We start from the raw sequence: 16,499 nt of genomic DNA, 5'->3' as shown, positions 1-16,499 counted from the left end.
TTTTTATTTATAGGAAATACATACATAAACTGTGCTTATACAACTCAGGTAAAAATTGTTTTATTTTTGGAAGAAAAGTGTGCATAAAAGACAAACTAAAAGCCCAAAAATGTCCTTAACAATTCTGGCATACTCGGAGATTTACATAATATACAATGTACTGACTGTTCATTATTATGCAAAGAATAAGAAAAAGTATTTCTAATAAATATATAATGTACGAACATGTCTTTTGCCTCTTAACAATTGCACAGTGAAACTGATGTGTATACAATTTGGCAGTTATAGTTTTATTAAGAATTTAGTATAAAGTATCTCTTGCAATGACAAGCCTCATGATTTCATTGGTGCCTTCTAGTATTTGGTTTACTCGGACATCTCGGACGAATTGTTGCACAGGATATTCACATAAGTAACCATATCCTCCAAACATTTGTAAAGCAGAATTACAAACCTACACATAAATTGAGTTACAACCTGAGATCCAACCATGTCAACATTAAACAAAATCTTTGCTATTATTCATCTTGCGCTTGCAGTTACGCAACCACAATCATGGTAAAACAAACTCACATCAAAACAGTTATCTGTTGCGTGTAATTTAGCCATAGCACAAAGTGCTGGAGCATTTGGATGTTTCTCATCCATTGCTTGCGCTGCTTGACGAACTAAAAATCGTGACGATGTTATTTTAGTTGCCATCTCTGCCATACGATACTGAAGGTACTGTAAAAAAGCGATTTGTATAACTTGTGATAATATTTAGAGCCAGTCAATGCTTTCCAACCTCTGACTCACTGTTGACAACAATTTTATGTATAGTTACAAAACTAGATTTATTAATAACTTAAGATATTTTAAACATTTTTGTGTCAGAAATCAGAGGATGAAAAGTGATTCCCACTGTTGGTCTTCAATACCTGATTATGAAGAAGTTCTTTTCCAAATGCTTTTCTGACAGACAAATGATCTCTGGCATGTTCAAAAGATTTCTGTGCTCCTCCAAGAGAGGTGGATGCTAAGATAAGAAAACAATTATTTCAAAAGTATTGAAATAAAAATAATTCAAAATACAGTGTTTCTTAATCTGTCACTCTGGTTGATCTACATCAAGGTTATGTAACCAAGGTTTCACCGGTTACTATCTCCAGTTAATTAAAGCGTATATATCCTAACTAAGTGGATATTACATGAGCTTTACGAGTAATGCTTACATATATTAATTCTTCCACCATTAAGACCTTTCATTGCGATATTAAATCCACTTCCTGCTGGACCAATCCGATTTTCTACTGGTACAACACAATCTTCAAAATTAACAATTCCTGTGGGTTGACTTTTCCACCCTAGCTGTAACACAAATGACACGCAGTCATATAATGTAAGTTGGCAATAAAGCAGACAAGTTGATATCAGACCAGTGCGGTAGCACAGTAGTTGCTACCATAGTGGGCTATGTATTCTTGGAAATACACTTAACAGTAATTGATTCAATCTTGTGGTGACTAACGGCGTAACGGGTTGTCTAAATTATAAACTGACATAAAATTCTTATTGGTGGATAGACAGGGTAGTATAACAGGTTGCAGTCACGGTATGAATAGGTGATCATAAGTATTAACTTTTGCTGTCTTCTCTTTAGCTTTAATTATAATTACCTTAACTTCAGACTTGCCAAAAGTTAAGCCAGGCGTATTTTTCTCCACAAGTAGTGTTGAAATTCCCTTTGGTCCTTCCTTCCCTGTCCTTACCATAACCAGATATACATCACTCACAGTTGCACCACTGATAAAGGACTGTGTAGCATGAAACCAATATAAGTTATCTGTGTTATTATATATAGTACAATGGGGAAAGATGGGACACTTAAGCACATATTGCCAAATATTTCCAAAATCAAAATAGAATATGGTTTTTGGGAAATACCACGAATTAGTACTATCATTCCTTTATTAATTGACACCAATTTAAGAAAATATAATAAAACACACGATGAGTTATTTAGCGATCCAAATTCGAAAACACACAGGATAAGATGGGACAATTTAAAATAATTGTTAATTTTGATTAATAAGTGTATTTATAAATAGGAATATACGTAAATAACACAAAATAATACTGTATGCTTTGAAAATTAGGTCTAAACATTCTTTTTCTTGTCCTACTGCTATAGTTTTTAACATGTTACCTATACATTATATTATTGCATAACAATTGGTAATGTTCGAACATCAATGGATAAAAATTGCATCCTACAAATGTGTATAAACTTCTAATAACAGAAAATTGATTATAACTATGAAACTGGGTATTACTACTCTGTTTTTGGCACAAGCCACTTCTCATAAACTATCACCAAGTGTAAATGACCAAATTTCGAATATATTTTCAAGATATTATCTTTTTATTATATCGGTATCTTATAGCTCAGTGGTTCCCATAGTTTTTTTAGCAAGACCCAAATCAGAGTTTTATGAACACGACCAATGGGTAATCCTTTAGCTGGTGGTCACCTGAAATTTTGGGTTTAAAATGTTTAATAGGCCTCACTTAGCCTGTTCACATGGCCAAAAATAAGGCATACCGCTTTTCAAAAAAGAAAGCAAATTCGGACCAAGTCGCGAGGTGGTCCAGACGAGAAAAGTCTCAAAAAAAAAGAAGCATTTCACAGCGTGCGCGTCAGTTCATATTTAGCTTTAAGGTTGCAGATGCTTGTTTCACTATTTGCAGCGAGGTTTTAGACAATGTTAAGTTATAAACTAGTTGAATATATATGGTTTTCAACCAAAAAAAAGTTTCAGCTAGAAATAATAAGTTTTTCTATCTTTAGAACGCATTTAGTATAAGAAATAGTACTGTATATAGTTTGTACATGATGCTCCTAGTTTGGCAATAAGAAAGGAAGTGTGGTGCTACTGCACAATTAATATTAAAACTGTTATAATGCAGATGTAGTTGAAATAATGAATTTTTAACTAAAAAATTGTATGTTGAAACATTAACTTCGAAATAATATGATCTAAATGGATGGTGGAGAGCAGCACATTAAGTTTGTGTCTTGATCACTACTGGACCAAGAGTTTGTAGAAGGTATGTTTGTATAATAGGCCATGAGTGTGAGTTTGTGTTGTGTAATGTAATACAGGTTGAACATGTGCTTAATTTGTTCTGCAGAAAATTTGTCGACAACACCGGTACATTTAGAAGCAAAATGGAAACCGAAAGAGTGTGTGAATTACATGTATCTACAGAGTGGTTTGTAAACCCAACATTTGAAAAAAAAGACAACATGCATAACATAATACGCGATACTGACATTGTACATAGTACTGGGCTTGCTTTACTGCAAACAAGTGTAATAGTAAAACATAATGTGTGTGTATTTTGTGTACATATATGTATAATAAAAGCAGTTATCACTTACTTTAAATGCCTTTAAAAGCAGATTCTGTTTTACTTTTGTACATGAAATGCACTTTTGTTATTGTTTGCATGGAGTTCTGTTTTGTTCTGCTTTTCAATAAAACTAAAAACAAAGAACTTGCTATATTACAAATTGATTCAGCAGGAACAAGTGATTTCAAATTATAACATGACTAAGTGGTAAGTTAGAGAAAAAAGTTAGATGGGTCTAGCATCTGTTGTGTAGATTATATATATTTATACGTGTGTTTGTGTGATATGTATAATATTACATTTTGAACAATTATGTGAAAATATTGATTAAATGCATCGCGTACATATGGGGAGAATTAAAATATTCGATTTCGATGCTTAAGAAAACTGGCCAAGTTTGGAAAAGACTCTCTTTCGTTTGGCCATGTGAACGGGCTAACTGGGACTCTAAATTGAAATATATTTACATTAGCAGTATTCTGCTACTTGTAGTTAACCTACCGAATTTAACAGGCTGTACTAGTTTCTTTGCCATGTAAACTTCATATATATAACGTTAAACCGACATTTTTTTGTTGTTTTATTCCAAATTAAAGTCATTTTGACCCCTGCCTATTTTCTTCATGCTTTTATCTCAGTGTTTTTTTACAAAACTAAAACTAGTTTTATGAGACAAAAACAAACTCTACGGAATATTCAAGGTTGTTTTATGAAGCTATGAAACTAGTTTATTCGTTCACACACCCAAACTAAAAAAAATCTTCGGTTTTACTATGATTTAGCGAGCAACAAAAAATAGCACCTCACTAATTCGCATTTTTTTACCTGTTTAAAGTATTCTGTTTCTATTTGAAATACTTTTTTTTAATATTTAAAAACAGTAATCAGCTTTGCAGGCGTTTTATAAAGCAGTAATAATACTGTCAAACAAACCTTATTAACCTTATTTTCCTGATTATCATTAAATAGGGGTTCGTAAAAAGAAAATTAAAAAAAGTCTCTTCTGACAAAGTGTCACATCTTCCCCCACCCTACTATATATTAAAATAATATCATGCCTTGGATCCATTTAAAATGTAGTTATCACCATCTTGCTTTGCACTTGTGATCAAAGCAGCTGCATCACTACCACTGCCTGTATAATATATATATTAAAATATTACATAGATTTAAACTAAAATAATTTTAGTTTCTTATGCTTTATAAGTTATTACAGATCAATTCAATACATCTTGAGTGATCAAGTCGTGACCTATTGGTTACCAAGTATGCAAGGATGAATGTTTTGGTAGGTCTATCGACTAACAATTTGGACAACCCATAAAGATTATTGGTTTAAAGCAACAGCTATTACACATTAGTTATTACATCTACACGTCTTTGCCAAAAAGCTTCAAATTTGTTGTTAATCTAGTTATAAAACAAACATTCTTCAGCATGGCTGTGAAGTTTGGTCTGTAGCATTGATTGCCTAATTTTCGCGACTTCAGAAGATTAGGTACTTTTTAACACATAATCATTCTTTTTTATATGGCCAACCAAAAAATAATAATGCTACCACAGATAACCCTGATGTCTTGTTGCCAACAAGTTGTTGGATGCAGAACATTGGTGAAATAAAGTTAACTTATTATATCTTGGAACAGCAATTTTCAAGCAAATAATAAAGAGCTAAAAGTTATTTATATTCAGTGGCGGAAATAGTTATTCATGAATGTTTGTCATGATTTCACATGACCAACAATTCAGCTGTCACATCAATCACTTCAACAAAATATGTTATTTCTACTCAGCCTTTTGGGCTTAATTTATAAAAAAACAAAGTATTTTTAGTTTAGGAAAATAAAACTGTAAAGTTTTTAAAAATGCTCCTTAGCCAAGATGTATTTGGTATTTATATCAACAAGAAATTAATAATAACTCTGTTAACAGTATGTTAAAAAAGTTTAAAAAGATAAAATTTACAATCTGCAATTCTGGTTTATAGTGAAAGTGCTTTGATTAACTTTTTAAACAACCTGGTTCTGTTAAACAATACGATGATAACTTTTCCATTGCAGTAAGGGAAGGCAGCCATTTATTCTTCTGTTTTTCATTTCCAAATGAATCCACCATCCAAGCGACCATACTGTTGTAACAAAAAAGTTTACACGCCAACTAATTCCCAACTACCTGCATTAATTTTTCATCATGGGCGCCGATCATGGGTATTCGGGTATGCCTAAGAATATTTACAGAGTATACAGCATACCCAGTTTCTAACTTAAACATTCTCCACCAATTACCAAAGTAGAAGAGTATTACCTTACGCGTGTATGAAGTATTCATTTAAAAAATATCAAACTTTAACCTGATTGCAAACAGGAAAGGCAAAGTTACACCTGTTTTTTTGTATGAATTGCTATTATGTCATAATTAATTGCCAGGTCAAACAATAGATATTATGCTGCTACGAATGCACACGCGAATACTCGCAGAAAGAGGTACATATACACGGCACATATCCAAAGATGAATATGGAGACATAGTCAATGGGCAGGTGCGCTTCATATAGGGATGCACATTACAGAATAATTTGGTATTCTAGGATATCCTAGAATACTTTAATTCGAATCTAGAATTCCGAATCTAGAATTTCGAATCTTTTTATATTTATAGGAAAAAAAAATTTTACCCACAAAAGTCAGTTTATTGACCCTTTCATAACAGCCTTGTTGGATCTTGAGTTGTAAAATGATCAAAAATTGTACTATTGAGTAGTTTTTGCGTCATGAAACGTATAGCAGGCTATGAAAAGACGTTACGAAACGTTTACTCTCGAAAGTCCCACAAACACAAAAATATTTTTTTTCAAAATTAATAAGTTTCAAATATTGTTAATATAGTATATGAGATGACGTGTAATGACGTCATTAAACAGAATACCGAATCCCGTAATTAGATTCGAATACAAAAGTGATTCTCAGAATCTCAGGGATTCGAAATTCTGTAATGTGCATCCCTAGCTTCATATATCTCAGATATTCGTGTGCGAATATTTATTACGCACATATATATGTGTAGAAGACGATGTAAGGTTATTCTTTTAACAGTGGAAAAAATGGGATGTGAGAAAGAAACGGGAAGTCTACCTTCTTTTAACTACGCTTTAACGATGTTTTAATTGTCTCCCTATGAACGTGCGTTTTAATTATTGCAACAGGTTCAGTAGAGCCAACTTTATTTAAACTGATACCAATATTTTGTAAATTACAGTTGCCAATAACTCCCAGATTTTAATGTACCTAAAAACTTCACGAAATAAAACCAAACAATCTGATACAGCGGATAAAAATCAAACTACAGGCTCAATTACTATTAATTAGTTCTTAGTGAACTTGTAATTAATTATTTGGTTAATTTGTAATTGTTTTCGAATAAATTTTACCTCCCCTCCATTAAACAAACATTATATTTCAGCATTATTTGTGTATTATGTTGACGCTTAAAAAGACGCGTAAGTGACCTAAAGTAACCTCGACGTTACACGTGCCTGATAAACATGACATGCGGTGGTCGCATGATCAGACGCTTTGACCTAGTTTAATATGTTACATTATTACATTGTTACGAACGAGTTGAATTAGGTATACAAATGAGTTTACGTTTATAAACAAGTTAGCGCCCTGCATTAAGTGGATAAAAGTGCCAACTCTTAGTAGCTCAACGACATACGTGACGCAAGAGACCGTGAAGTTGCTGCCGTCACACTTTGTTGCTGATGTCACACGCCAATCTATTCGGGTTTGTGCGAATAGCGTTTCTGTTTATTCGGGTTTGTGCGAATCCAAATCTTTTGAAAATTGACACATCCCTAATACATACTTATGAATGCTGATATATGCTGTAGTGCTGACACATCCAGTCGATAGTGCTTCAAATATAACACTCGTAGCCAAACGAGATAAACCAGTTCCTCCATACTTTTCATCACAATACAATCCACCAAAACCCAAATTGGCGCTTCTTTTAATGACGTCTACCGGAAAATGACCCTAATAAACAAAACCTATGAAAAGGCGAGTATGTTTCAGTATATTAATTAAATATTACAAAATATTTTTTTAATATATATATATAATATAAACAAAACATTTTTTGTGGGGCGTAGCTCTGTGAAGTGCGTTCGAAAAATCTATAGGCCTGATTCACATAGTATACCAGATTATAGTATATATACCGGCACAAGATTAGAAAAAATAAGATTATTAGGAACAAATGGAAGCAAGGCTGTTTACCATGACAGCATTGAGCCTTAACCAGCATTTTATTGTTTACAGTTGATGTAACCAGTGCATCACCATCTGATTACAATACCTAACCTGTTCATCCCATTTCTGCATGTTTGGTTCAAGTTCTTTTTTCGCAAAGTCGAGTGCAAGCAACTGAAATTCCTTGACTTCATCAGACAATCCGATAGACACTAAATAATGAAAAATTGGTTAGTGGTAATTTTGGTAAATATTATGGCCTATCGATTTAAAATGTATTTGTTCTGTATGACTGCAGCCCTGGAGACTCGTATAAAAGTACGTCGGCAACCAGTTGCCGACAGTTTTCAAAATACGTCGGCAATATGCCGAGGATTTAAAAAACGCAAGGCCGGGCGTGACGTCACGAATCGCAACGTCAACGCGAATTTGGCCGTCTCGAATAACAATTGGATTGATTTTTAATAAAAAAACATAAATTCCCAAACTTTTTTTATATTGAAATATTACAAAGTGCTGCATTACGTCTTCTCTTTCACCGCAACCCACGTGTTCTAAATGATTTTATTTAGCGACGCTTTTCGTCCAAAAAAGAACGTATTCTCGTACGCCTTTCTCCTTAATGACGTCATAAGCTCGTGCCGAGCTTTTGGTTGAATCTCTGCGCTCGGCGAACCTGAGCTTTTACAACTTCAACACATTCCTATTGTTAACACCAAATTCACGAAACATTACCAACATTGTCTGCTTCATAGCCCAGGTCGAAGTATTTATTGCAAACGTATCAATCCTTTACTTGATCGCATAGGTAAAAAGGCAAATATCCAACCTGTTTTCAAGCTCCTGCTGGCTAAATAATTAAGGGGACAATCGTTATTATGACGCAAATAATCAGCGTGTGAATTGCTATTATGTCGTAATCAATTGCCAGGTCAAACAATCGCTATTATGATCCAATGAATCCACGTGTGAATCCTTCCTTACCATTTCGTAATAAACATGCCGCTTGGCTGAGGAAAACATCCTAAATATACAGCAGTTCTACTACTGGAACATATCTAGGCTATTTATTACCACAAATTACATTTATTTTACACACAGCTGTGAGAAAGGTCGTGTTACCAATTCCCGCCGAAAAAAACGTATGCGCCGCACGTATACAAGGACGTTAATGACGTCATATAGTCAACGCGTAGGTGCGTTAGGAAATCGGTGCGCCTAACTCTATTTGCTATATACGACTTCTATATGTATTATATTACCTCACTTTTAGCTTTTATCGCCCGTAATTTTTGCAACTTCGCGTCTGCAATATGTAAATATTTTGTTTAAAAAAATTTTTATTTGCTTTTTTCTACATCCTCGGCAATAAACTGCCGAAGGTTTGTCCAAATGCGTCGGCAAAACCGTTGACAATTGCCGATTGAGTCTCCAGGTCTGTGACTGGGTAACATTTCTTAAATGCAGTAATTGATTTTAAAGGGTTTGCTACAGAGAGATTTGTCCCTAACTTAACATTTCCTCTTTTTTCCACAAAAGCCAAATATCTCCTACATACTTTTAACAGCCTTGTTTCAAAGCTTTTCTTTTATTTTATAATTTAATTTATCATTTTTGCTTCACTACTTCCTTTTAAACATAAGCTTACCCGCAAATAGCATTTATTTAACTAAAAACAAAGCCCATAAGTTTCATAACCTATATAAAGCACAAGAAGTTAGGCATGTGCTGAGCCCAGCCCAAACTCAAAAGCTCGTGCCCGAGCGTCTCCTTTTTTGACGCTTGGCGCTCGGGCTGAAATCTGGGCCGAGCGCCGAGCCTTATGCTATTGCTATAATGTTGCACGCGAGAGCGAAAAATGTTAAAAATGAAAAAAAAGTGAAGCTACTAAGAGATAACGAGAATGGTCGGCGTAGCTTTCTCTTTAATTTTTTTTCGTTCGTTGTGAATATGCTCTCTGGCAAGTAATGAATCGCAACGTCAGCGAATTTGCCCGTATCGAATTACAGCCGGTGTCAAATTACACGAGCACGCAATGTTTCTGTATCTGATTATAAATAAAAAGCCTACAACTCTTAAACTTTTTAATAATGAAATAAATAAACTGCTCCAACCATTGGGGCTGTTTTGTTGTTGACAGACCCCATTTCCACAAACACGCAGACAGAAAGTGCTAAAACACGCGTTGTATTCAATATTACTTTCGCTAGGAATTGGAACATGTTTCATTTAATTGTTACGTCACTTGTCCTATAACAACATAACTATAAATTAGGACGTTTTATAATAAAACAATCGGGAGAAATGCACTTTTAACCAACCACGAGATCAAAACATCGTGTATGAGCGTCACATGTTCACACTCTGCGCTAGCGTAGGATATAAAGGAAGACGCATGCGGTAGCATTCATTCCACACCTAACCAACAAAGCAATCGTTGTGAATTTATTCTCATGAAAAATGACGTAATGCAACTCCGGTTCTCGTGCGGTGCCAACAAACGATGTTTTTTGGCATCTGTCCAAGCTCGACAGGGACGATACTTAGTAATATCATATATATTACAATCTCTGCTAGTTCCAATTTACTGATAGCGTCGCTCCTCGCTCTTATATTTGCATTAATTAAAATTCACATAATCGCGATTTACCTGCATTTAAACTAATCATCAGAAGCAAAAATTATCCACAAACTACCAATCGTATGGAAGGAATAAAATGCGATTGTTTTCCAACAATCTCGTTTGTGGTGTACAAATCGTTATGGTTTATCAAAGTTATTCTGACTTAAATATTTGTTACATTATCCACGATGGACATGCGTAAAACTTACACCAATGTTTCATTTATTAAAAAATCGGTTTTAATTTAGTATAAACAATGTAATATTAATCCTAATTTCCCGCATAAAGTAGAACAGATATATTAATGTGCAGGACCAATATCTAAAGTGTTTATATCGCGTCAAAGATAACGATGTTTTTTATCTGCGTCAAAGATAACGATGTTTTTTTATTGTATGACAGACCCTTTTTGAACGCGCTGGTTGCACCAATGGCTGCAACAGTTATAAAAACTTTTTAATTAAATATTTTTTATTAAAAATTACGAAATGAGACGTCTCTTTAACCGCAAACCACGTGTTCTGTAGTATTTTGATTAGCGACGGTTTTGACTCAATAGGAACGCATTTTCGTACGCCTTTCTCCTTAATGACGTCATAGGTGCTCGGGCTCGTGCCGAGCTTTCGTTGAAGCTCGGCGAACCCGAGCTTTTACAACCTCAGCACATCCCTACAAGAAGTAACTAGAGCATTACACTTGATTTAACTAAATTATAAAGGCTTTTGAAAATAAACTAAGTTCAGCAACATAATCATAAAAATGATCTGTAACTAAACAGCCTTAACCCAAAACATAAATTACATCATCAGAAATGTGGGCAAAGCTGTAAAACATCTGTTTTAGATACTCAATTACCTTTAAAATCAATTAATTTATTAAGTGAATTAAAATAATTTACATACATAACTTTAAAATTAATTTTATCACAAGGTTATTGGTTGGGGTAAAAAAACAAAAACAGAAAAAAAAGACAAGAGAAAAAAGTATGAAATGTTCGTAAAATTTAAAATTAAAATATACCAGCAGCAAGGTACTTAAATATGTAGCAAATACCTGGAATCATAATAAATTTATCACGAAAGGCCTTCTTACAAAAAAAGTTTAGCAAACCCCATAAAAAGTTTTTTTTGTCAATTTTTTGTTTGATTTAGTATTTTGTGTTTTACCGAAAAAATAAATACCACCTAGAATGACAGTTGTCCTTTTTACCCACAAAAGCTGTTTGCGATAAAATGATTTTTTAGTGGGCTAGGGGGGTTGTCCTTTCTTACCCCAAGTAGCCCATTGTTTTTCATTACCCCACTTTACTATAAATAAATAAAATTCAAAGCTGGGACTCCTTAAATGAAAAACAAAATTTGTGAACGAATATAGATGCTCAAATGTGACGGTGTATATATATCACAGAAATAAAAAAGAGTAGAACGCGCAACTGCCCAAACCCATAATACATTCTTTTTTCTATTCACGTGACCGCCAACTCCGTCCCCATTTTCGGTTGGGCTTCATTGTAAAAGATGGGCGCACAGTAGTTTTAGTTGTTTATTTCATAAACTACACCAACCATTCAAGTTTATTAGGCCAGTCTAGTTGTTTGGTAGGTTAACGCTTACAGTTTACCACTTGTTTGGGCAATTTGTTTATTTAATAAATTTAAATAAAAACCTTCAAACGGACGGTTTGTTAAAAAAATATATATATTAGAAAATAGTTGTTTTACCCAATAACTTTAAATTAAGTCAAAAAACGAAGAAAAACTACATAAAACACCCTCAATTCCTGTGACTACAATAGTAAATGGGAACGACCCACTAAAGAGAGAGAGTGTATCACTTTCTCCTTTACAACATTGGAGATGCGCAGTCTATCTTTTTATTTTTGTGATATGTATATATATATATTATATATATGTATATATTATATTATAATGTTTTTTATAAATTCACAAAAATGAAGCATTTATTATACCAAATACGATTTTTTGGGGTATTTACTTTGGTAGTTTACAAACTAGAAACGATCAAAGTTAAGTGACCTTTTTTTCTAAAAGTAAATTCAATGGATGTAATTTTCTTTATCTTAGTGTGGCCGAAAAACGGCAATTGTTATAATACAGGTGTCCCGTTCTATACAACTCTCTCCAGCATACAAGTTACCATCTATGTTACTTTGTGGGTGATTATTTTTTATCATGTATGACTGATACTGGTAGTCATAGGCTGTTCTGTTTTTTTAAACTTTGGTGGTACCGTTAGATTACATTTGAGCATCTCTATCTATATACAAATTTTGTACATATGCCCCCTTATCCACTAACCGCAAACCGTAAATCTAACATATTGCATAATTGGTAGGGTTCTCCACTAGTACAAAAGTTATTTTAATAAATATTTTTCTTACTATCCAATGAGCTTGAATAATCTCGTTTGGTAAAGCTGGCCAAACATTTGAAGTTATAAAAAACTTTAGCTTTGTTGGTAGATTTGTTTGCATAGCTTGCCAATCTTGTACAACTATTAATTACTTTAAACATGATTAACAAAAATATGTTATAAACACTAACACAGCTTAAGCGTAGCTTATTATACCTAAATAAAGACAACATATGGTGCTAGTGAAGAGTCTTCCCCCTCACCTTATTTGCTAACCACTAACCCCTATAACCACTAACTAACTACTAACCCCTATAACACCTAACCCCCCAACCATCAACACCTAACCATCAACACCTAACCCCCTAAACACCAACACCTAATCATCAACACCTAACCCCCTAACCATCAACACCTAACCCCCTAAACATCAGCACCTAACCCCCTAACCATCAACACCTAACCCCCTAACCATCCACACCTAACCCCCTAACCATCAACACCTAACCCCCTAAACATCAACACCTAACCCCCTAAACATCAACACCTAACCCCATAACCATCAACACCTAACCCCCTAACCATCAACACCTAACCCCCTAACCATCAACACCTAACCATCAACACCTAACCCCCTAAACACCAACACCTAACCCCATAACCATCAACACCTAATCATCAACACCTAACCCCCTAACCATCAACACCTAACCCCTAAACATCAGCACCTAACCCCCTAACCATCAACACCTAACCCCTAACCATCAACACCTAACCCCCTAACCATCAACACCTAACCCCCTAAACATTAATACCTAACCCCCTAAACACCAACACCTAACCCCATAACCATCAACACCTAATCATCAACACCTAACCCCCTAACCATCAACACCTAACCCCCTAAACATCAGCACCTAACCCCCTAATCATCAACACCTAACCCCCTAACCATCAACACCTAACCCCCTAACCATCAACACCTAACCCCCTAACCATCAACACCTAACCCCCTAACCATCAACACCTAACCCCCTAACCATCAACACCTAACCCCTAACCATCAACACCTAACCCCCTAACCATCAACACCTAACCCCCTAAACAGCAACACGCAACACCTAACCCCATAACCATCAACACCTAATCATTAACACCTAACCCCCTAACCATCAACACCTAACCCCCTAAACATTAATACCTAACCCCCTAACCATCAACACCTAACCCCCTAACCATCAACACCTAACCCCCTAAACACCAACACCTAACCGCTAACCCCATAACCATCAACACCTAATCATTAACACCTAACCCCCTAACGATCTACCCCTAACCCCCTAACCATCAACACCTAACCCCCTAACCATCAACACCTAACCCCCTAACCTAGGGGTTAGTGGTTAGCAAATAGGGTGGTGGGGGGCGGGGATTCTTCACTAGTACCCTAACAGCCTAACAGGTACTATGGCACAACCGTGTCTAACTGTTTGGTCAACAGAAATAAATATGGATGGAACGCGCATCTCCAATGTTTGATACACTCTTTTGTGCTGGTGGCGGGGGGGGATTCTTCACTAGCACCCGGAACGCGCAACTGTCTAAAATCGTGACACATTCTTTTTTCTATTCACGTGACCGCCAACTCCGTCTCCTTTTCGCTCGGTCTCCATTGTAAAAAATAGGCGCACAGTGGACCACTAAAATCCTGCCAGAATTCTGCTAGAATTACGCTAACAGAAAAGTGACGTAGAAAGCGCAGTGTTGCCGGCAAAGTCAATAAAATATTTAGAGCAGGGTATAAATAAGAACTTATTTTTATAATTTTAAAAGATGTCCCGTCATTTCATTTGCAAAAATATAACGAATTCTTGTAAAGTAAAAAGGGTGAAAGCAATTTTTTTAAATCGAGTCAACATTATTACCGAAAACCGCAAATTTTACCCCAAAAAGTGCTCATACTCAAATCGTCCTGCTAGGAAATCTGTAACTTTTAAATGCAAAAGGACAACGGATCTTGGTAAAGTGAATGTATCTCTCTGATTAAAAAAAATAAAATCGCGCCCCTATCGTAACAATATTTTTTAAATCGAGTCAACATTATTACCGAAAACCGCAAATTTTACCCCAAAAAGTGCTCATGTTCAAATCGTCCTGCTAGGAAATCTGTAACTTTTAAATGCAAAAGGACAACGGATTCTAGTAGAGTTAATGTATCTCTCTGATTTAAAAAAATAAAATCGCGCCCCCATCGTAACGATTTTTTTTTAAATCGAGTCAACATTTTTACCGAAAACCGCAAATTTTACCCCAAAAAGTGCTCATGTTCAAATCGTCCTGCTAGGAAATCTGTAATTTTTAAATGCAAAAGGACAACGGATCTTGGTAAAGTGAATGTATCATTTTGATTTAAAAAAATAAAATCGCGCCCCCATCGTAACGATTTTTTTTAAATCGAGTCAACATTATTACCGAAAACCGCGAATTTTACCTCAAAAAGTGCTCATATTCAAATCGTCCTGCTAGGAATTCTGTAACTTTTAAATGCAAAAGGACAACGGATTCTAGTAGAGTGAATGTATCTCTCTGATTTAAAAAAATAAAATCGCGCCCCCATCGTAACGATTTTTTTAAAATCGAGTCAACATTATTACGGAAAACTGCGAATTTTAACCCAAAAAGTGCTCATGTTCAAACCGTCCTGCTAGGAATTCTGTAACTTTTAAATGCATAAGGACAACGGATCTTGGTAAAGTGAATGTATCTCTTTGATTTAAAAAAATAAAATCGCGCCCCCATCGTAACGATTTTTTTTAAATCTAGTCAACATTATTACCGAAAACCGCGAATTTTAACCCACAAAGTGGTCATGTTCAAACCGTCCTGCTAGGAATTCTGTAACTTTTAAATGCAAAAGGACAACGGATCTTGGTAAAGTGAATGTATCTCTTTGATTTAAAAAAGTAAAATCGCGCCCCCATCGTAACGATTTTTTTAAAAATCGAGTTAACATTATTACCGAAAACCGCAAATTTTACCCCAAAAAGTGCTCATATTTAAATCGTCTTGCTAGGAAATGTGTAACTTCTCTGGCGCCGTGGCGTAGTGGTTAGCGCGCTTGCCTGTAACCATTAGGTAATTGGTTCAAGGCTCGTCGCTGCTACCATTGTGGGCGTATGTGTCCTTGGGCAAGACACTTAACGTCAATTGCTTCAACCCAGTGGTCACTAATGGGTTGTCCAAACTATCAGCCATACATAAAAAAATGAAATAAATCCCCCAAAAAATAATTACCCACAAAGTAACATACATGGTAACTCGTAAGCTGGCACGAGGTGTTAAACCCGTGTTATAACGACTGTCGTTTTCCGGCCACGCGAGGATAAAGTAAGTTACATTCATTCATTCATTCAACTTTTAAATGCAAAAGGACAACGGATCTTGGTAAAGTGAATGTATCTCTCTGATTTAAAAAAATAAAATCGCGCCCCCATCTTAACAATATTTTTTAAATCGAGTCAACATTATTACCGAAAACCGCAAATTTTACCCCAAAAAGTGCTCATGTTCAAACCGTCCTGCTAGGAAATCTAACTTTTAAATGCAAAAGGACAACGGATCTTGGTAAAGTGAATGTATCTCTCTGATTTAAAAAAATAAAATCGCGCCCGAGGGTCTGACGAGATGCGCTCGGCATTTCTTAGGTGTTTTTACCTTTGGGTTGTAGTATCTATGGTTGTAGCCGCGCTAACCACTTTGTCACGTTGCCGGGCACTTGCAACTCGTAAGCTGGCACAAGGCGGTATTTCCATGGCTCTGGCACAAGGTATATGAAACAGAACACCCGTGTTGTAACGA

General features: G+C 35.2%; 1 protein-coding gene across 3 annotated transcripts; it reads right to left on the bottom strand.

Moving 5' to 3' along the window:
- Positions 1 to 269: 269 nt before the first annotated feature.
- LOC149736239 (isobutyryl-CoA dehydrogenase, mitochondrial-like) lies at positions 270 to 14,332 on the bottom strand. 3 transcript variants are annotated; one of them, XM_089877194.1, is made up of 10 exons: positions 14,119 to 14,332; positions 7,758 to 7,858; positions 7,261 to 7,430; positions 5,415 to 5,524; positions 4,455 to 4,531; positions 1,659 to 1,796; positions 1,215 to 1,350; positions 921 to 1,018; positions 574 to 726; positions 270 to 454 (listed from the first exon to the last, which is right to left on the bottom strand). In XM_089877194.1, exons 1-10 carry the CDS (start codon positions 14,165 to 14,167, stop codon positions 302 to 304), a joined length of 1,185 nt encoding a protein of 394 aa, XP_089733320.1. In that variant the 5' UTR covers positions 14,168 to 14,332; the 3' UTR covers positions 270 to 301. The 3 variants fall into 3 exon arrangements, with proteins under 3 accessions (XP_089733320.1, XP_089733319.1, XP_089733321.1); XM_089877193.1 differs by lacking the exon at positions 14,119 to 14,332 and adding an exon at positions 12,670 to 12,933; XM_089877195.1 differs by lacking the exon at positions 14,119 to 14,332 and adding an exon at positions 11,712 to 11,730.
- Positions 14,333 to 16,499: the final 2,167 nt, after the last annotated feature.

This window comes from Ciona robusta, chromosome 4, assembly GCF_009617815.1.
Source record: "Ciona robusta chromosome 4, ASM961781v2".
NCBI classification, from domain to species: Eukaryota; Metazoa; Chordata; class Ascidiacea; order Phlebobranchia; family Cionidae; genus Ciona; species Ciona robusta.
Note: the sequence above shows the minus strand (reverse complement) of the source record. Positions and strands in the feature narration are given on the sequence as shown.

Coding starts and splice junctions, on each gene's coding strand:
- LOC149736239 (XM_089877193.1), bottom strand. CDS start 12,874: ATGTTGTCTTTATTTAGGTATAATAAGCTACGCTTAAGCTGTGTTAGT. Junction 7,431..7,757: donor TGCAGAAATGGGATGAACAG/GTTAGGTATTGT, acceptor TTTGTTTATTAG/GGTCATTTTCCGGTAGACGT. Junction 1,351..1,658: donor TTGGCAAGTCTGAAGTTAAG/GTAATTATAATT, acceptor TTTGTGTTACAG/CTAGGGTGGAAAAGTCAACC.